The sequence below is a fragment of the Hyla sarda genome, chromosome 6 (genome assembly GCF_029499605.1).
Source record: "Hyla sarda isolate aHylSar1 chromosome 6, aHylSar1.hap1, whole genome shotgun sequence".
Lineage (NCBI taxonomy): Eukaryota > Metazoa > Chordata > Amphibia > Anura > Hylidae > Hyla > Hyla sarda.
In genome coordinates this window covers 123,566,527-123,582,551 of record NC_079194.1, presented here as the reverse complement: position 1 = coordinate 123,582,551, position 16,025 = coordinate 123,566,527, and the positions used below count along the sequence as shown (strand labels likewise).

General features: G+C 45.8%; 1 protein-coding gene across 2 annotated transcripts in view; it reads left to right on the top strand.

The window, feature by feature from the left end:
- Positions 1–16,025, top strand: part of ALDH1L1 (aldehyde dehydrogenase 1 family member L1) — a 111,298-nt gene that overhangs the window by 46,293 nt on the left and 48,980 nt on the right. Inside the window, exon 1 of one of the 2 annotated variants that reach the window (XM_056524894.1) lies at positions 8,488–8,508. The exons of the other annotated variant lie outside the window; for it this stretch is intronic. Coding sequence (XP_056380869.1) covers positions 8,488–8,508 — 21 coding nt within the window. Of the gene's footprint in view, positions 1–8,487; positions 8,509–16,025 lie in introns of those variants that run through there. 2 annotated transcript variants of the gene reach the window in all.

Sequence of the window (16,025 nt, the reverse complement as noted above, 5' to 3'; positions counted from 1 at the left end):
ATATGGGCAAATAAATCATAGGCCGCAAATCAAGCCGTATCTGACTTAATGCTGGCAACGTTAACCCCTTAAGGACCGGGAGATTTTCCGTTTTTGCACTTTCGTTTTTTGCTCCTTGCCTTTAAAAAATCACTACTCTTTTAATTTTGCACCTTAAAATCCATATGATGGCTTATTTTTTAGTGCCACCAATTCTACTTTGTAATGACGTCAGTCATTTTGCCCAAAAATCTATGGTGAAACGGAAAAAAAAATAATTGTGAGACAAAATTGAAAAAAAAAAACGCAGTTTTGTAACTTCTGGGGGCTTCCGTTTCTACGTAGTACATTTTTTGGTAAAAATGACACCTTATCTTTATTCTGTAGGTTCATACGATTAAAATGATCCCCTACTTATATAGGTTTGATTTTGTCGTACTTCTGGAAAAAATCCTAACTTCATGCAGGAAAAAGAATACGTTTAAAATTGTCATCTTCTGACCCCTATAACTTTTTTATTTTTCCGCATATGGGGCGGTATGAGGGCTCATTTTTTGCGCCGTGATCTGAAGTTTTTAACGGTACCATTTTTGCATTGATAGGACTTATTGATATTTTTATAAATTTTTTCATGATATAAAAAGTTTTTATAATTTGGACATTTCCGCACGCAGCGATACCATATGTTTATTTTTATTTACACTGTTTGTTTGTTTGTTTTTTATGGGAAAAGGGGGGTGATTCAAACTTTTAATAGGGGAGGGGTTAAATGATCTTTATTCACTTTTTTTTTTTTTGTAGTGTGTTAGCTCCCATAGGGACCTATAACACTGCACACACTGACCTTTTACATTGATCACTGGTTTCTCATAGGAAACCAGTGATAGATGATTCTGCCACTTGACTGCTCATGCCTGGATCTCAGGCACTGAGTAGTCATTCGGCGATCGGACAGCGAGGAGGCAGGTAGGGACCCTCCGGCTGTCCTTCAAGCTGTTCGGGATGCCGCGATTTCGCCACTGCTATCCCGAACAGCCCACTGAGCTAACCGGCACTTTTTACTTTCACTTTTAGCCACGTGGCTCAGATTTGAGCGTGCGGCTAAAGGGTTAATAGCGCGCGGCACCACGATCAGTGCCGCGCGCTATTAGCGGCGGGTCCCGGCTACACTATGATGCCGGGCCTGCCGTGATGTGATGCGGGGTCACCGTGGGACCCCGCGTTATATCACGGGAGCGGGACCAAGGATGTACTCATACGTCCTTGGTCCTTAAGAGGTTAAAGGGGTTATCCAGGAAAAAACTTTTTTTTAAATATCAACTGGCTCCAGAAAGTTAATCAGATTTGTAAATTACTTCTGTTAAAAAAATCTTAATCCTTTCAGTACTTATGAGCTTCTGAAGTTGAGTTGTTCTATTCTGTCTAAGTGCACTCTGATGACATGTGTCTCGGGAACTGCCCAGTTTAGAAGAGGTTTGCTATGGGGATTTGCAACTTAACTGGGCGGTTCCCGAGACACGTGTACCCCACCACCCCACCACCCTCCTCATCAGATGATGGTTCACCCCTTTTTAGTGAGATGGATGTGTCTATTTTCCCTCTATTTACATTTTCCTCATCCCCTGACTGTGGGCCAGTCCCCCCCCCCCCCCCCTGAAGACATAGGTTCCCCAGGGAGAGAGGACTCAGCGTCTCCTGTGGGCCCCACCGCAACATACAGAACCTCACCCCCAGCCTCCTCTTCTGAGGAGAAAATGTCACGGAGGGCTTGGAACCTGTTGGAGAGACCAATCAGAGGGAGGTCAGTTGTACCTTCCTTTGGCATCTGGCGGGTGGGGGATGATGTTTAATCTCCTTTTTTTTCTTTTTCTGCCTAGGTCCCCGCTTTGTTTCTGCCCATCTACCGCTGTCCTCATCTGTGCTCTCACCATGGGAGGACTGCGAGGAGAGGGCATCCTCCTCTTTGTGGATCCTCCCAATCTCCTCATCCAGTTCACTATCCCCCAGGGCCTCAGCAGTAAGACTCGCCGCAGGGACAGGATCAGAAGTCACCTCAGTTGGCTGACGCTCCTGTGACTCCCAAATCTCCCTATCCCTTTGACGCTTCTTGAGACGCCTCAGTTGGGCAGGCGTCTTCTGCTTACTTTTCTTCCCTGGCCCCTGTACCCCCTCATCCCCGCCAGCCATCTCCCCCAGCAGAATACACCTTATGGCTTACTCCCACTGGGTCAACAACCGCGTTGACAAAGGAACGAGGGCAGCGACTGAATGGGTGACCTAAGTCGCAACATAGGTTACACCTAATCTCTGCACAAAATGCAGCGAGATGGCCTATTTCCCTACACAGAATGCACTTCTGCACAGTGCAACTGGCACTAAAATGTGTAGGGTCGCCACATCTGTGACAGAGCTTCGGCTCTCGCGCTCGCTCTCGCGCTCGCTCTCGCTCTCGCGCTCGCTCTCGCTCTCTCGCTCTCGCGCTCTCTCCTGTCAATAATTGAGTTGGACAACCCACCCAGAAGGAGCAGAGATTTACAAGAACAAAGGACAATTTATACAAAAACTTTTCCCAATAAATTATATACCAATCTTTTCAGCTTCTCCTGCTCTATAACATACTGCCTATAGGTTGGACTTTTATTTGCCATGTGACAGGTTCCTTTCAAATAGGATACAAGAAGGAGATTGTCAAATGGGGAGATTGTAGCCATGCTGAGATTGTAGCCATGCTGCAATAGGAAGAAGAGCCATGATGAGGGCCAGGAATGATCAGCGGAATCATATCCGGGGCCTGAAATAAGAGAGGGAGCCATGCTGGGGTCCAGGAATGAAAGAAGAATCCATACTGGGGCCATGAATGAGATAGGGAGGCAAGCTGGTGACCAGAAAAAGAGATACGGAGCATGTTAAGGACCAAGAATGAGACCAATATGGGGACCGAGACCAGCCATGCTGTGGACCAGTATTGAGTTGGGGAGTCATACTGATTGCCATGAATGAGATAATGAGCTAAAGTGGGGACCAGGGATGAGATTGATAGCCTTGTTGGGGACTATAAATCAGATGGGGAGCGATGTTGGGACAAGGAATGAGAGGGGAATCATTTTGAGGATATAGAATAAGACCAATAATTCTACCCTAAATAAAATATACCGTATATACTCGAGTATAAGCCGACCCGAGTAGAAGCCGAGACCCCTAATTTCAACCCAAAATCCCAGGAAAAGTTATTGACTCGAGTATAAGCCTAGGGTGGGAAATACATCATCCCCCCCCCCCTGTCATCATCCAGACCCGTCATTAACATCCTCATCATCATCCCCTTGTCATCATCCCACATATCCCCCCTTCATCATCCCCTTATCATCCCGCACATCCCCCCTTCATCATCCCCTTGTCATCATCCCACACATCCCCCCCCCTTCATCATCCCCTTGTCATCATCCCACACATCCCCCCTTCATCATCCCCTTGTCATCATCCCACACATCCCCCCTTCATCATCCCCTTGTCATCATCCCACACCCCCCCTTCATCATCCTCTTCTCATCATTCGCTTTCAGTTGTCTTCAACCTGCGGACCTCCAGAGGTTTCAAAACTACAACTCCGGAGGTCCGCAGGTTGAAGACCACTGCGGCCTTCGACATCATCCAGCCCCCTCTCACCCCCTTTAGTTCTGAGTACTCACCTCCGCTCGGCGCTGGTCCGGTCCTGCAGGGCTGTCCGGAGAGGAGGTGGTCCGGTGGGATAGTGGTTCCGGGCTGCTATGTTCACCGGGGAGGCCTCTTCTCCGCGCTTCCGGCCCGGAATAGAGACGTTGCCTTGACAATGACGCAGAAGTACGTTGGCAATGAACGCACCTCTGCGTCGTTGTCAAGGCAACGTGACTATTCTGAGGCCGGGCCCGAAGCGCTTAGAAGAAGCCTCCCCGGTGAAGATAGCAGCCCGGAACCACTATCCCACCGGACCACCTCCTCACCGGACAGTCCTGCAGGACCGGACCAGCGCCGAGCGGAGGTGAGTACTGTACAGAACTAAAGGGGGGTGAGAGGGGGCTGGATGATGTCGAAGGCCGCAGTGGTCTTCAACCTGCGGACCTCCGGAGGTTTCAAAACTACAACTCCCAGCAAGCCCGGACAGCCGATGGCTGCCCGGGCTTGCTGGGAGTTGTAGTTTTGAAACCTCTGGAGGTCCGCAGGTTGAAGACCACTGCGGGTGGGGGAGTTCACTCGAGTATAAGCCGAGGGGGGGTGTTTTCAGCACGAAAAATCGTGCTGAAAAACTCGGCTTATACTCGAGTATATACGGTATCATTTTTTGGCTCCTAAAGAGTACCTGTCATCAAACCATATTTTTTAAACTAACTCAGATTATATTCCCTAACTACTCCTAACACTCCTACTGCCATTTTTTTCTTTAAAGAGGTCTGTATAATACCTTTCCTCTTGCTTACATTGTGTGAGCCTCTGGCAGGAGAAAGTGGGTGCTTCCCAGCAGGCGTGACATCACTGAAGCCTGCGAGAGCTGTGCCTCGCCATGCCCCACCTGCATTTCCTGAGTTTGGTCTCCCGTCAGGCTGGGAGGAGACCAAACTGTTTAACTTGCTCAGGGAACAGAACAGAGCCACCTAGTGCCCGTTTATTTAATCACATTAAAAACATATTAAGGTTGAGAATTTTAACAGCAAGTAAATAGCAAAGTGTCTTATAATTACATATATTAACCCCTTAAGGACATAGGGCGTATCCATACGCCCCCGTTTCCAAGTCCTTAAGGACCGAGGGCGTATGGATACGCCCTGAGCATTTCCGGCCCCCACCGCTAGCCGGAGGGGAGCCGGAGCCGGATGCCTGCTGAAATCGTTCAGCAGGCATCCCGGCATATCGCCCAGGGGGGTCATTACGTCCCCCCATGTCGGCGATTGCCGCAGATCGCTGGACAATTCAGTCCAGCGATCTGCGGCGGATTCCGGGTCAATCGGGTCTCCAGTGACCCGATGACCCGGAATTACTGGCTGATCGGGGCCGTCAGAGACGGCCCCGAACAGCCAGAGTCTGCAGGAGTGAGGTGGCACTGGTGCCACCTCACGATCGGCCGGTTTACCGGCCGACCAATCAGGGCGCCTGCTGCGGGTGTCACTCCCGCAACCCGCTCCGCCCCTCTTCCGGAGGACGTGAGCGGGTGCGGGAAGACGACCCCGGGTGCTGGGGACCCCGATCCCCGGCGTCCCTGTTGGGATCGGGGCCCCAGGAGCGACGGCGGCGACGAGGGACAGTCCTGCAGTGTGGATCGTTGGAGGTGAGTGACAGCCTCCTGCTGTTGCTTAGCAACAGCTCCCAGCATGCAACAAGGGCATGCTGGGAGCTGTAGTTATGCAACAGCAGGAGGCAGACCACCACAACTCCCAGCATGCCCTTATGGGCATGCTGGGACTTGTAGTTTTGCAACAGCTGGAGGCACATTCTTTCTATGGAAAAGTGTACCTTCAGCTGTTGTGTAACTACAACTCCCAGCTTGCACAATCAGCTAAAGTGCATGCTGGGAGTTGTAGTGGTGCATCTGATGGTTGCATAACTACAACTCCCAGCATGCCCGTTGGCTGTCGGTGACTGCTGAGAGTTGTAGTTTTGCAACAGCTGAAGGCACACTGAGTTAAGTAGTAAACCAGTGTGTCTCCAGCTGTTGCATAACTACAATCCCCAGCATCCCCAGCCAATGTAGTATGCCTCCGGCTGTTGCATAACTACAAGACCCAGCATGCCCTTCCGCTGTCCGTACATGCTGGGGGTTGTAGCTTTTGCAACAGCTGAAGGCACACTGGTTGCAAAACACTGAATTTGTTACCAAACTCTGTGTTTCACAACCTGTGTGTCTCCAGCTGTTTCAAAACTACAACTCCCAGCATGCACTGATAGACCGTACATGCTGGGAGTTGTAGTTTTGCAACAGCTGGATGTTCCCTTCCCCCCCCCCCCCCCCCCCCAATGTGAACGTACAGGGTACACTCACATGGGCGGAGGATTACAGTAAGTATCCGGCTGCAAGTTTGAGCTGCGGCAAATTTTCTGCTGCAGCTCAAGCTGCCAGCGAGAAACTACTGTGAACCCCCGCCCGTGTGACTGTACCCTAAAAACACTACACTACCACAAAATAAAATAAAAAGTAAAAAACACTACATATACACATATCCCTACACAGCCCCCCTCCCCTCCCCAATAAAAATGAAAAATGTCTGGTACGCCACTGTTTCCAGAATGGAGCCTCCAGCTGTTGCAAAACAACTACTCCCAGTATTGCCAGATAGCCACTGATTCTCCTGGCATGCTGGGAGTTTTACAACAGCTGGAGGCCCCCTGTTTCGGAATCACTGGCGTAGAATACCCCTATGTCCACCCCTATGCAATCCCTAATTTAGGCCTCAAATGCGCATGGCACTCTCACTTTGGAGCCCTGTCGCATTTCAAGGCAACAGTTTAGGGCCACATATGGGGTATCGCCGTACTCGGGAGAAATTGGGCTTCAAATTTTGTGGCGTATTTTCTGCTATTACCCTTTTTAAAAATGTAAAATTTTTGGCAAAACAAGCATTTTAGGTAAAAAAAAAAATTTTTTTTTTACATATACAAAAGTCATGAAACACCTGTGGGGTATAAAGGTTCACTTAACCCCTTGTTATGTTCCCCGAGGGGTCTAGTTTCCAAAATGGTATGCCATGTGTTTTTTTTTTTGCTGTCCTGGCACCATAGGGGCTTCCTAAATGCGGCATGCCCCCAGAGCAAAATTTGCTTTCAAAAAGCCAAATGTGACTCCTTCTCTTCTGAGACCTGTAGTGCACCAGCAGAGCACTTTTCACCCCCATATGGGGTGTTTTCTGAATCGGGAGAAATTGGGCTTCAAATTTTGGAGGGTCTTTTCTGCTATTACCCTTTTTAAAAATGTAAAAATTTTGGGAAACCAAGCATTTTAGGTAAAAAAAAAAATTCACATATGCAAAAGTCGTGAAACACCTGTAGGGTATTAAGGTTCACATTACCCCTTGTTACGTTCCCCGAGGGGTCTAGTTTCCAAAATGGTATGCCATGTGTTTTTTTTTTTTGCTGTTCTGGCACCATAGGGGCTTCCTAAATGCGGCATGCCCCCAGAGCAAAATTTGCTTTCAAAAAGCCAAATGTGACTCCTTCTCTTCTGAGACCTGTAGTGCGCCAGCAGAGCAATTTCACCCCCATATGGGGTGTTTTCTGAATCGGGAGAAATTGGGTTTCAAATTTTGGGGGGTATTTTCTGCTATTACACTTTTTAAAAATGTAAAATTTTTGGGAAACCAAGCATTTTAGGTAAAAAATTTTTAAATTTTTTTTACATATGCAAAAGTCGTGAAACACCTGTGGGGTATTAAGGTTCACTTTACCCCTTGTTACGTTCCCTGAGGGGTCTATTTTCCAAAATGGTATGCCATGTGTGTTTTTTTGCTGTTCTGGCACCATAGGGGCTTCCTAAAGGTGACATGCCCCCCAAAAACCATTTGTCGCTCCTTCCCTTCTGAGCCCTCTACTGCGCCAGCCCATTAATTTACATACACATTTGAGCTATGTCCTTACTCGAGAGAAATTGGGTTTCAAATACAAGTAAAAATTTTCTCCTTTTTACCCCTTGCAAAAATTCTAAATTTGGGTCTACAAGAACATGCGAGTGTAAAAAATGAAGCTTTTGAATTTTCTCCTTCACTTTGCTGCTATTCCTGTGAAACATCTAAAGGGTTAATACACTTACTGAATGTCATTTTGAATACTTTGGGGGGTGTAGTTTTTATAATGGGGTCTTTTATGGGGTATTTCTAATGTGAACACCTTCAAATCCACTTCAAACCTGAACTGGTCCATGAAAAATAGCGAGTTTGAAAATTTTGTGAAAAATTTCAAAATTGATGCTGAACTTTGAAGCCCTCTGGTGTCTTCCAAAAGTAAAAACTCACAAATTTTATGATGCAAACATAAAGTAGACATATTGTATATGTGAACCCAAAAAAAAATATTTTGAATATCCATTTTCCTTACAAGCAGAGAGCTTCAAAGTTAGAAAAATGCAAAATTTTAATTTTTTTCATCAAATTTTGTGATTTTTCACCAAGAAAGGATGCAAGTTACCATAAAATTTTACCACTGAGTTAAAGTAGAATATGTCACGAAAAAACAGTCTCGGAGTCAGAATGATAACTAAAAGCATTCCAGAGTTATTAATGTTTAAAATGACAGTGGTCAGAATTGCAAAAAACGCTCCGGTCCTTAAGGTGAAAAAGGGCTCGGTCCTTAAGGGGTTAAAAGGAACAATATATTAAAAGTTTAGTTTGGTGACAGGTTTAGTTTTTGTGTTTACTTTTACTTTTTTTGTGCTGTACATGATTTCTGACTCCATTTGACATTTTAACCACATTTTGAAAACGTAATTCTCCATAAAAGACCATTTTATTTACAGAAATTTAGGTGGTCAGCTCTCAGGGGTTTCACTGTATGCCGATGCCGGAAAAAAAAGTGAGTATACACTGATGTAGGTAAAATTTAGTATATACAACATTGTTCTGCCATCTAATGGCCCAAAAAAGAATTACTTTCATCAAATGTTTTACTAATTACTAATGATTTCATAATATAACACCAACATTTTCTGAAGGACTGTATAGAGATTGTCAGCACACTCTGTATGTTTTTGGAGTGCGATAGAAAGCGAAACTAAATCCACACAAACATGGGGAGAGCATTAAAACTTTATACAGATGTCGCCTTTGGTTGAATTAGAACCCGGGACACCAGTGCTGAATGGTAACAATAATAACCAGTGAGTCTTCATGCTGCTATGTACAGCTTTTTCTTTACCATTACCTTTAACATATACATGTTTGGTCAAAACATGGTTTATTGCAGCAATTACTGCATTGGCTAGCGTGATACTATGACATCATTTTGCCTTTCTTTTTTTCAACATTTGACATTTGAAATAACAAACAATTGTGAGTCACCGAATTCTACGAGGCAGGCATAACAATGCATAAAGTGGCAAACAAAGTATGGCGGCACGCAGGCCACGTATCAAGTACGGCTCAACAATCATTTTGCCTTTCTGAAGAAGGACATATAGCAGCTTTATTCATTATGGAAACTAGTAGTAAGCGAGAATTATTATAATTTTTTTTTTTTTTTTTGCACAGGGGGAACTATTACTATAAAGAGGCACAGGGGCACTATTACTATATGGGATCAAAGGAGGCACTATTATTGTATGGGCACGGGGGGGGGCATTATTACTGTATGAAGAACGGGGCATTATCATAGTATGAGGGCAGAGTTGGGGCATTACATAGGGGAATTAAGCATTATTAATGAGTGATGGTAGATGGGGCATTTATGAATGGGATCAAAGTAGGGTCATTATTAATGGGTGTGGGCTCAGTTTGGGTAATATTAGTGAGTACATTACTACCGTTTGGTGCACTTACATGTCACAGTTGAAAGAAATCATCAAGTAGAAGAAATGGGAAAGAGAAGGCTCTAGATGTAACTTGAAAAAGTATCTGTCACCAAATGAACTGTTTTCAACTACCTCTAGCTATGTTCCCTAACTACACCTAACACCCTTCCTGCCCTTAAAAACAATTTCAGAGCTTTAAAAAGCTGTGTATCCTACCTTTCTTCTTGCTCGCATAGTGTAATTTCCCAGCAGGTGGGTGTTTCCCAGCAGGCATGACATCACTGAAGCATGCTGGGGGACCACTTCCGCCCTCTTATTGTCGCAGTACTGTGACGAATAGAAGACCTCAAGCTCTGTGCATGTTTCAGTCTGTTGCTATCAGTGAGGCTCTCCTGCAGCTGTTAATCTTTGTGGCTTTCTGTGAACCTTTCACTTTCTGTGCAGCTGTCAATCAAGCTCAGTTCAGAGAAACACTTCCTAAGTTCAGACTCCTGCCAGTCCGGGAGGAGACCGAACTCACTGTATTCATTGTGGCAGGGAACAGAACAGAGCCACCTAATGGCCGTTTTTTATATTACATTTTAAACATATTTATGTTGATAATTTTAAAAGCAAGTGAATAGGAAAGTGTCTGCTAATTACACAAGGAACACTATTAAAAATTTTATTTGGTGACAGGTACTCTTTAAAGGGTACCTCTCATCAAATAAACTTTTGATATATTTTAGATTAATGAATGTTGAATAACTTTCCAATAGCATGTTAATGAAAAATATGCTTCTTTCTATTGTATTTTTCCCGATCAGTCCTGCCAGCAAGCATTTCTGACTCATGCTGGAGTCCTAAACACTCAGAGCTGCCAGCCTGCTTTGTTCACAGCCAAACAGGCTGTGAACAAAGCAGGCTGACAGCTCTGAGTGTTCTCCTTTGTGAACAAAGCAGACTGGCAGCTCTTAGTGTTTAGGGCTCCAGCATGAGTCTGAAATGCTTGCTGCCAGGACTGGTAGTGAGACCCCTAGTGGTCATTTCTTCAAAGTGGAAAACTAAATAGAAAGAAGCATATTTTTTAATAACATGCAATTGTAAAGTTATTCTGCATACATTAATCTATAATATATTCTATTCTATAGTAGCTCTGCAGCCCCTTCTATGGGCTGCAGAGCTACTATAGTATACTAATGTCTGGGGGTATTGTATGGGGGTAATATTGGTTATATTGGTCTTTTCAGCAGATACAGTATGTGTAATTATGATGTGGAAGGAATGTTTGGCCCTTGTATAGTGATATTACTTAGTGCCGGACTCTATTATGTAGAGTTATGCTGAGAAATACTGTGCAAATTACTTAGAGACATGTTCTGGTTTTGCTTAAAGGGGTTCTCCACCACTAGACATCTTTTCCCCTATCCAAAGGAAAGAGGATAAGATGTCTGATCGTGGGTGGTCGGTACTGGGACCCTCGCGATCTCCGATGTGGCACCCCTGTCCTCCAGTGCATGGAGAAATAAAGACAAAAAAGATAACTGGGAGGCAGAGCCTTGTGTATTACCCTTGGCAGGTGAGGGAACCAAAAAGTATGCTGAATGTACACCCAGGACTTAAGTCAGGGTGGCCGCTCACCTTAAAGTAGAAGAATTGCGCATCTCACCCCTTGATTGGGGTACCAGATAGAGTTGGATGAGCTGCCGAGCCTGATGGTCACAGGAGCGTGTCAACGCCCTGTAGAAACTGGAATACTTGTGAGAAAAAAGCCCAATGGATCCAGGCGCTGCTCTATCCAGGTATACACAGGATTCAGGTAAGTGTTCTTAATCAAGCAATTTTATTGAACACAAAACAACAAAAGGATCATAACGCATTTCGGGGTAAATTCCCCTTCCTCAGATGATCTAGGTGCTGCTACAACAAGCACCCTTTATATAATGGCAAGGTGGAGGAGGTACAGGTCAGGAAGGGGTGGGCTGAATGTGATATCACATCCAGTCCACTTACAAAAAACTTAATTTACATGTAGAAACAGCAGAAAATAATTGTCTAAAACATACAGGTGTGCGTTCGATTATGATAATAATATAACATCAATATGAACAGTACTAAGTGATATAACATGGGTGGAATCGGCAATGTGACAAACACATCCCGGTAGTGATTGTCCAAAACGAGGCTCAGTTGCGGGAGCTCTGACGAAGTAAACAACATAGCCATGTGGCTGAAAATAAACATAAACAATGGCATCGGTCTATTGTAAGGCACTCCACTCGCAGCGTGCGCCGACATAGCAGTGACAGGAGTATCCACGGACGCGTTGCCAAGCAGACATCTCTGAACGGAAAACAACCAATCACAGTCCACGGGGCGCGGCTTGCAGCGGAGCGCCCAACATAGTGAGTAAACAACATAGGGAACAACACCATCTATTGAAGAAAAAGGTAAAGTAAATACAAAAATAAATAAATGAAATGAAGGCAAGAGATACAAGTAATCCACAATATCCCATGTTAAAGGGTGGGAATTAAAAAAAAATATATATATATATATAAACATAAAACGCCTTAGGATGTCCATATCGGGCGTTACTAACTGAACACACATAATAAATTATTTAACACGCCAGAATAAATTAATTGATAAAAAATAATTAATAAAAAATGCGATGATCCCTATAAACAGTACATGATTACATAAAAAATTAATTGATATATATAAATACACAAAATAAATGTATATTAAAATACTAATAAAATTAATCCTGGATCTTAATAATAAAATAGTATAAATAAGGAGTCAACGCTGTGACAGCTACTAACAAAATGTGATGATAAAAACTTAGACAAAAGGCGTCCCCATCCAGTATGTCTCCACAATCATATACCCATGTCTAAAAGATTTAAAAAAAAGAATTAATAGAAAAATAAAGCTATTAAGATGTTATAACCGCTGAATGTGGCAATATCACAAGGCAGTCTCCACCAACTCATTCAAACCAGACGGTACAAGAGTACGGAGTTTAAAGATCCAAAAATTCTCTCTCCTTCTCAATAAGCTGAATCTCTGGGAATTATCAAGTGCAATATTTTCTATAGCCTGAAGTTCCAGTGCATGGAGCTACGTCCGCTCTATGCCGGATGATGGATGACCACAGCCATCATGCCCCCCGCACATTCATGTCTATGGGAGGAAATGTGACGGCTATGTACTAGCCATCACACCCCCTGCCATAGACATGATTGGAGCGGGCGTGACGTGACATCACGAACACAGAAGCTTCACGCTTCTATGTTCCGAACATCCCGTCACCGGCCCGGAGATCGCGGGGGGCCCCAGCGGCAGAATCCCCCACGATCAGACATCTTATCGCCAATCCTTTGGGATTACCCCTTTTAAGGCCTCACAAAATCTCTGGTTGGTGCTATCTTAAAGGGGTAGTCCAGTCCTGAAAAATGTATGCCCTATCCTAAGGATAGTGGATATGTTTCAGATCGCAGGGGGTCTGATCGCTGGGGCCCCCTGCAATCTCCTGTACGGGGGCCGTGGGAAGAGGACATGTTGACCACCGTACGAAGCGGCAGCTGACACACCCCCTCAATATAGCGCTATGGGAGAGCCAGAGATTGTCGAAGGCAGCGCTCCGGCTCTGCCATAGAGTTGTATTGAGGGGACCTGTCAGACGCTGCTTTGTGTGGTGGTCAACACACCCCCTTACTGCGGGCTGCTGGGGCCCCGTACAAGAGATCGCAGGAGGCCCCAGCGGTTGGACCCCCCCCCCCCCCCCCCCCCCCGTGATCTGAAACTAATCCCCCTATCCTTAGGATAAGGGATTAGTTTTTCAGGATTGGACTACTCACTTAACTTATTACTGTGTGTAAGAAACTGAAGAAGAATCTGAACCTGAGACACACTGGGCACATCATCCGTGATGGCAGTCCATAGGTAGTTAAGGCATGTTTGTCTTTTGTCTTGCTGACAGTGAATGACCTTGCAGTTTTTTCTTTTTCCTGTTGTGAATGACCTTTGGGCCTGGCAGGTTAACAACAATCTTCTATCTTTACCCTACAGAAGCAGGTATTATCTTGTGGCTATTTCTGTGCTGTTTTTCCGTGTCAATGTTCTAGGTGAACAGACAACCTTGACTTTATATAAGAAAAAACATGTTTATAACATATGAACACAATCTCTGACTCTCCCATAATGCAGGGTTGTCCTGTGCCTTACCCACAGATAGTGTGATATTGTATAGAATGTGACCCTCATAGATGAGGGTATCTCATAGATGTATTTGGATATGTTCATGTGGGTCAGTTTGGCTGATACAAGTGACATGTTTGGGGCTCACTGCCACATACAGTAGTTGTATTGGGAGATCGGCCTCCTAGTGGAGTGATGTATTACACTCCTTCTTCTTGTTGGATGAGATATCTTCCCTATCTCACCATTGGTGGGCCAACACTGTACCTTAAGGGCAATTCAGTGATTAGGCTCTATTATAGGGTCAGTAGTTGGGTTGATCCTCTGGTTGGCCAGACCAACCCTGTTCAGTTATAAATGCAAGAAATACATGACTAGACTCCAATATTTTGAAAAGTTGCAGAATCATTGTGTTGAGTCTTTATTTGCCAAAACTTCATAATAAACTCCAAGAAAAATATATACTCTAGATAATGGAGAGCTGTCCTTGTGTGATCACACCATCTGTAAATGAGTAACTGCAGTTCAGCAAAAAGAAAAGTAATATAACCGTATAGTAATAAATGCAGATTCTTCATATCCTAAACCAGGTATACAGAAATTCAGTGACGGCAAGAAGTTTTATGTGATGTATATTTGTGAAACATCTCATTATTGATTAGAGCTGCAATTATTGATTCAATTAATCGGATAAAAAAAAACGGATAAGGGGACCAGGAGAGGGTTAACAGTAAGAAGGACCAAAAGGAGACAGCACCTGAATGTAGTGTTAACCTATGAGCCTTACTGCAGGGGAGAAGGAACAGATCACAGACCTTAGTGATGGCCGTCCTCCCAGTACCAGGAAGATCTGTCACTGCACGTAGGATAAAGATTGGAACTTCTGACCAGAAAGGGGGCTCCGGCAAAGTGAGGACCATAGGTTCTTGTCACTGGAGGCGCCGAGGACAAGAAGGCGGCATTGACTTCTAGACTACACTCCATGCCACGGTCTCAGTGCTGGAGGTATGCCACAGATGTTGCAGTTCAGCAGCATCTTCAAAAAGGCGACAGCGAGGAGACAGAGGGGGGTCTTTAGGAGCAGACTAAGGAGCTTAACCCCTTAAGGACGCAGGACGTACACAAACGTCCCCTTTTCCGAGTCCTTAAGGACTCAGGACGTTTGAGTACGTCCTGTCAAATCCCGGCCCCCCGCCGCTAGCCGGAGGGGAGCCGGTGCCCGATGCCTGCTGAAATCGTTCAGCAGGCATCGGGGCATATCGCCCAGGGGGGTCATTATGCCCCCCCATGTCGGCGATGGCCGCAGATCGCTGGACAATTCAGTCCAGCGATCTGCGGCAGATTCCGGGTCAATCGGGTCTCCAGTGACCCGGTGACCCGGAATTACAGGCTGTTAGGCCAGAACAGCCAGAGCCTGCAGGGGTGAGGTGGCACTGGTGCCACCTCACGATCGCCCTGATTCGTCGGCCGGATTACCGGCCGACCAATCAGGGCGCCTGCTGCGGGTGGCACTCCCGCAACCCGCTCCGCCCCTCTTCCGGAGGACGTGAGCGGGTGCGGGACGTGCACCCCGGGTGCTGGGGACCCCGATCCCCGGCGTCAATGTTGGGATCGGGGCCCCAGGAGCGACGGCCGCGGCGGAGATGACGAGGGACTGACCTGTGCGGCGAGGATCGTTGGAGGTGAGTGACAGCCTCCTGCTGTTGCTTAGCAACAGCTCCCAGCATGCAAAAAGGGCATGCTGGGAGCTGTAGTTATGCAACAGCAGGAGGCAGACCACCACAACTCCCAGCATGCCCTTATGGGCATGCTGGGACTTGTAGTTTTGCAACAGCTGGAGGCACATTTTTTCTATGGAAAAGTGTACCTTCAGCTGTTGTGTAACTACAACTCCCAGCTTGCACCAACAGCTAAAGTGCATGCTGGGAGTTGTAGTAGTGCATCTGCTAGTTGCATAACTACAACTCCCAGCATGCCCGTTGGCTGTCGGTGACTGCTGGGAGTTGTAGTTTTACAACAGCTGAAGGCACACTGAGTTATGTAGCAAACCAGTGTGTCTCCAGCTGTTGCATAACTACAGTACCCAGCATCCCCAGCCAAAGTAGTATGCCTCCAGCTGTTGCATAACTACAACACCCAGCATGCCCTTCCGCTGTCCGTACATGCTGGGGGTTGTAGCTTTTGCAACAGCTGAAGGCACACTGGTTGCAAAACACTGAGTTTGTTACCAAACTCTGTGTTTCACAACCAGTGTGCCTCCAGCTGTTGCAAAACTACAACTCCCAGCGTACACTGATAGACCGTACATGCTGGGAGTTGTAGTTTTGCAACAGCTGGATGTTCCCCCCCCCCCCAATGTGAACGTACAGGGTACACTCACATGGGCGGAGGATTACAG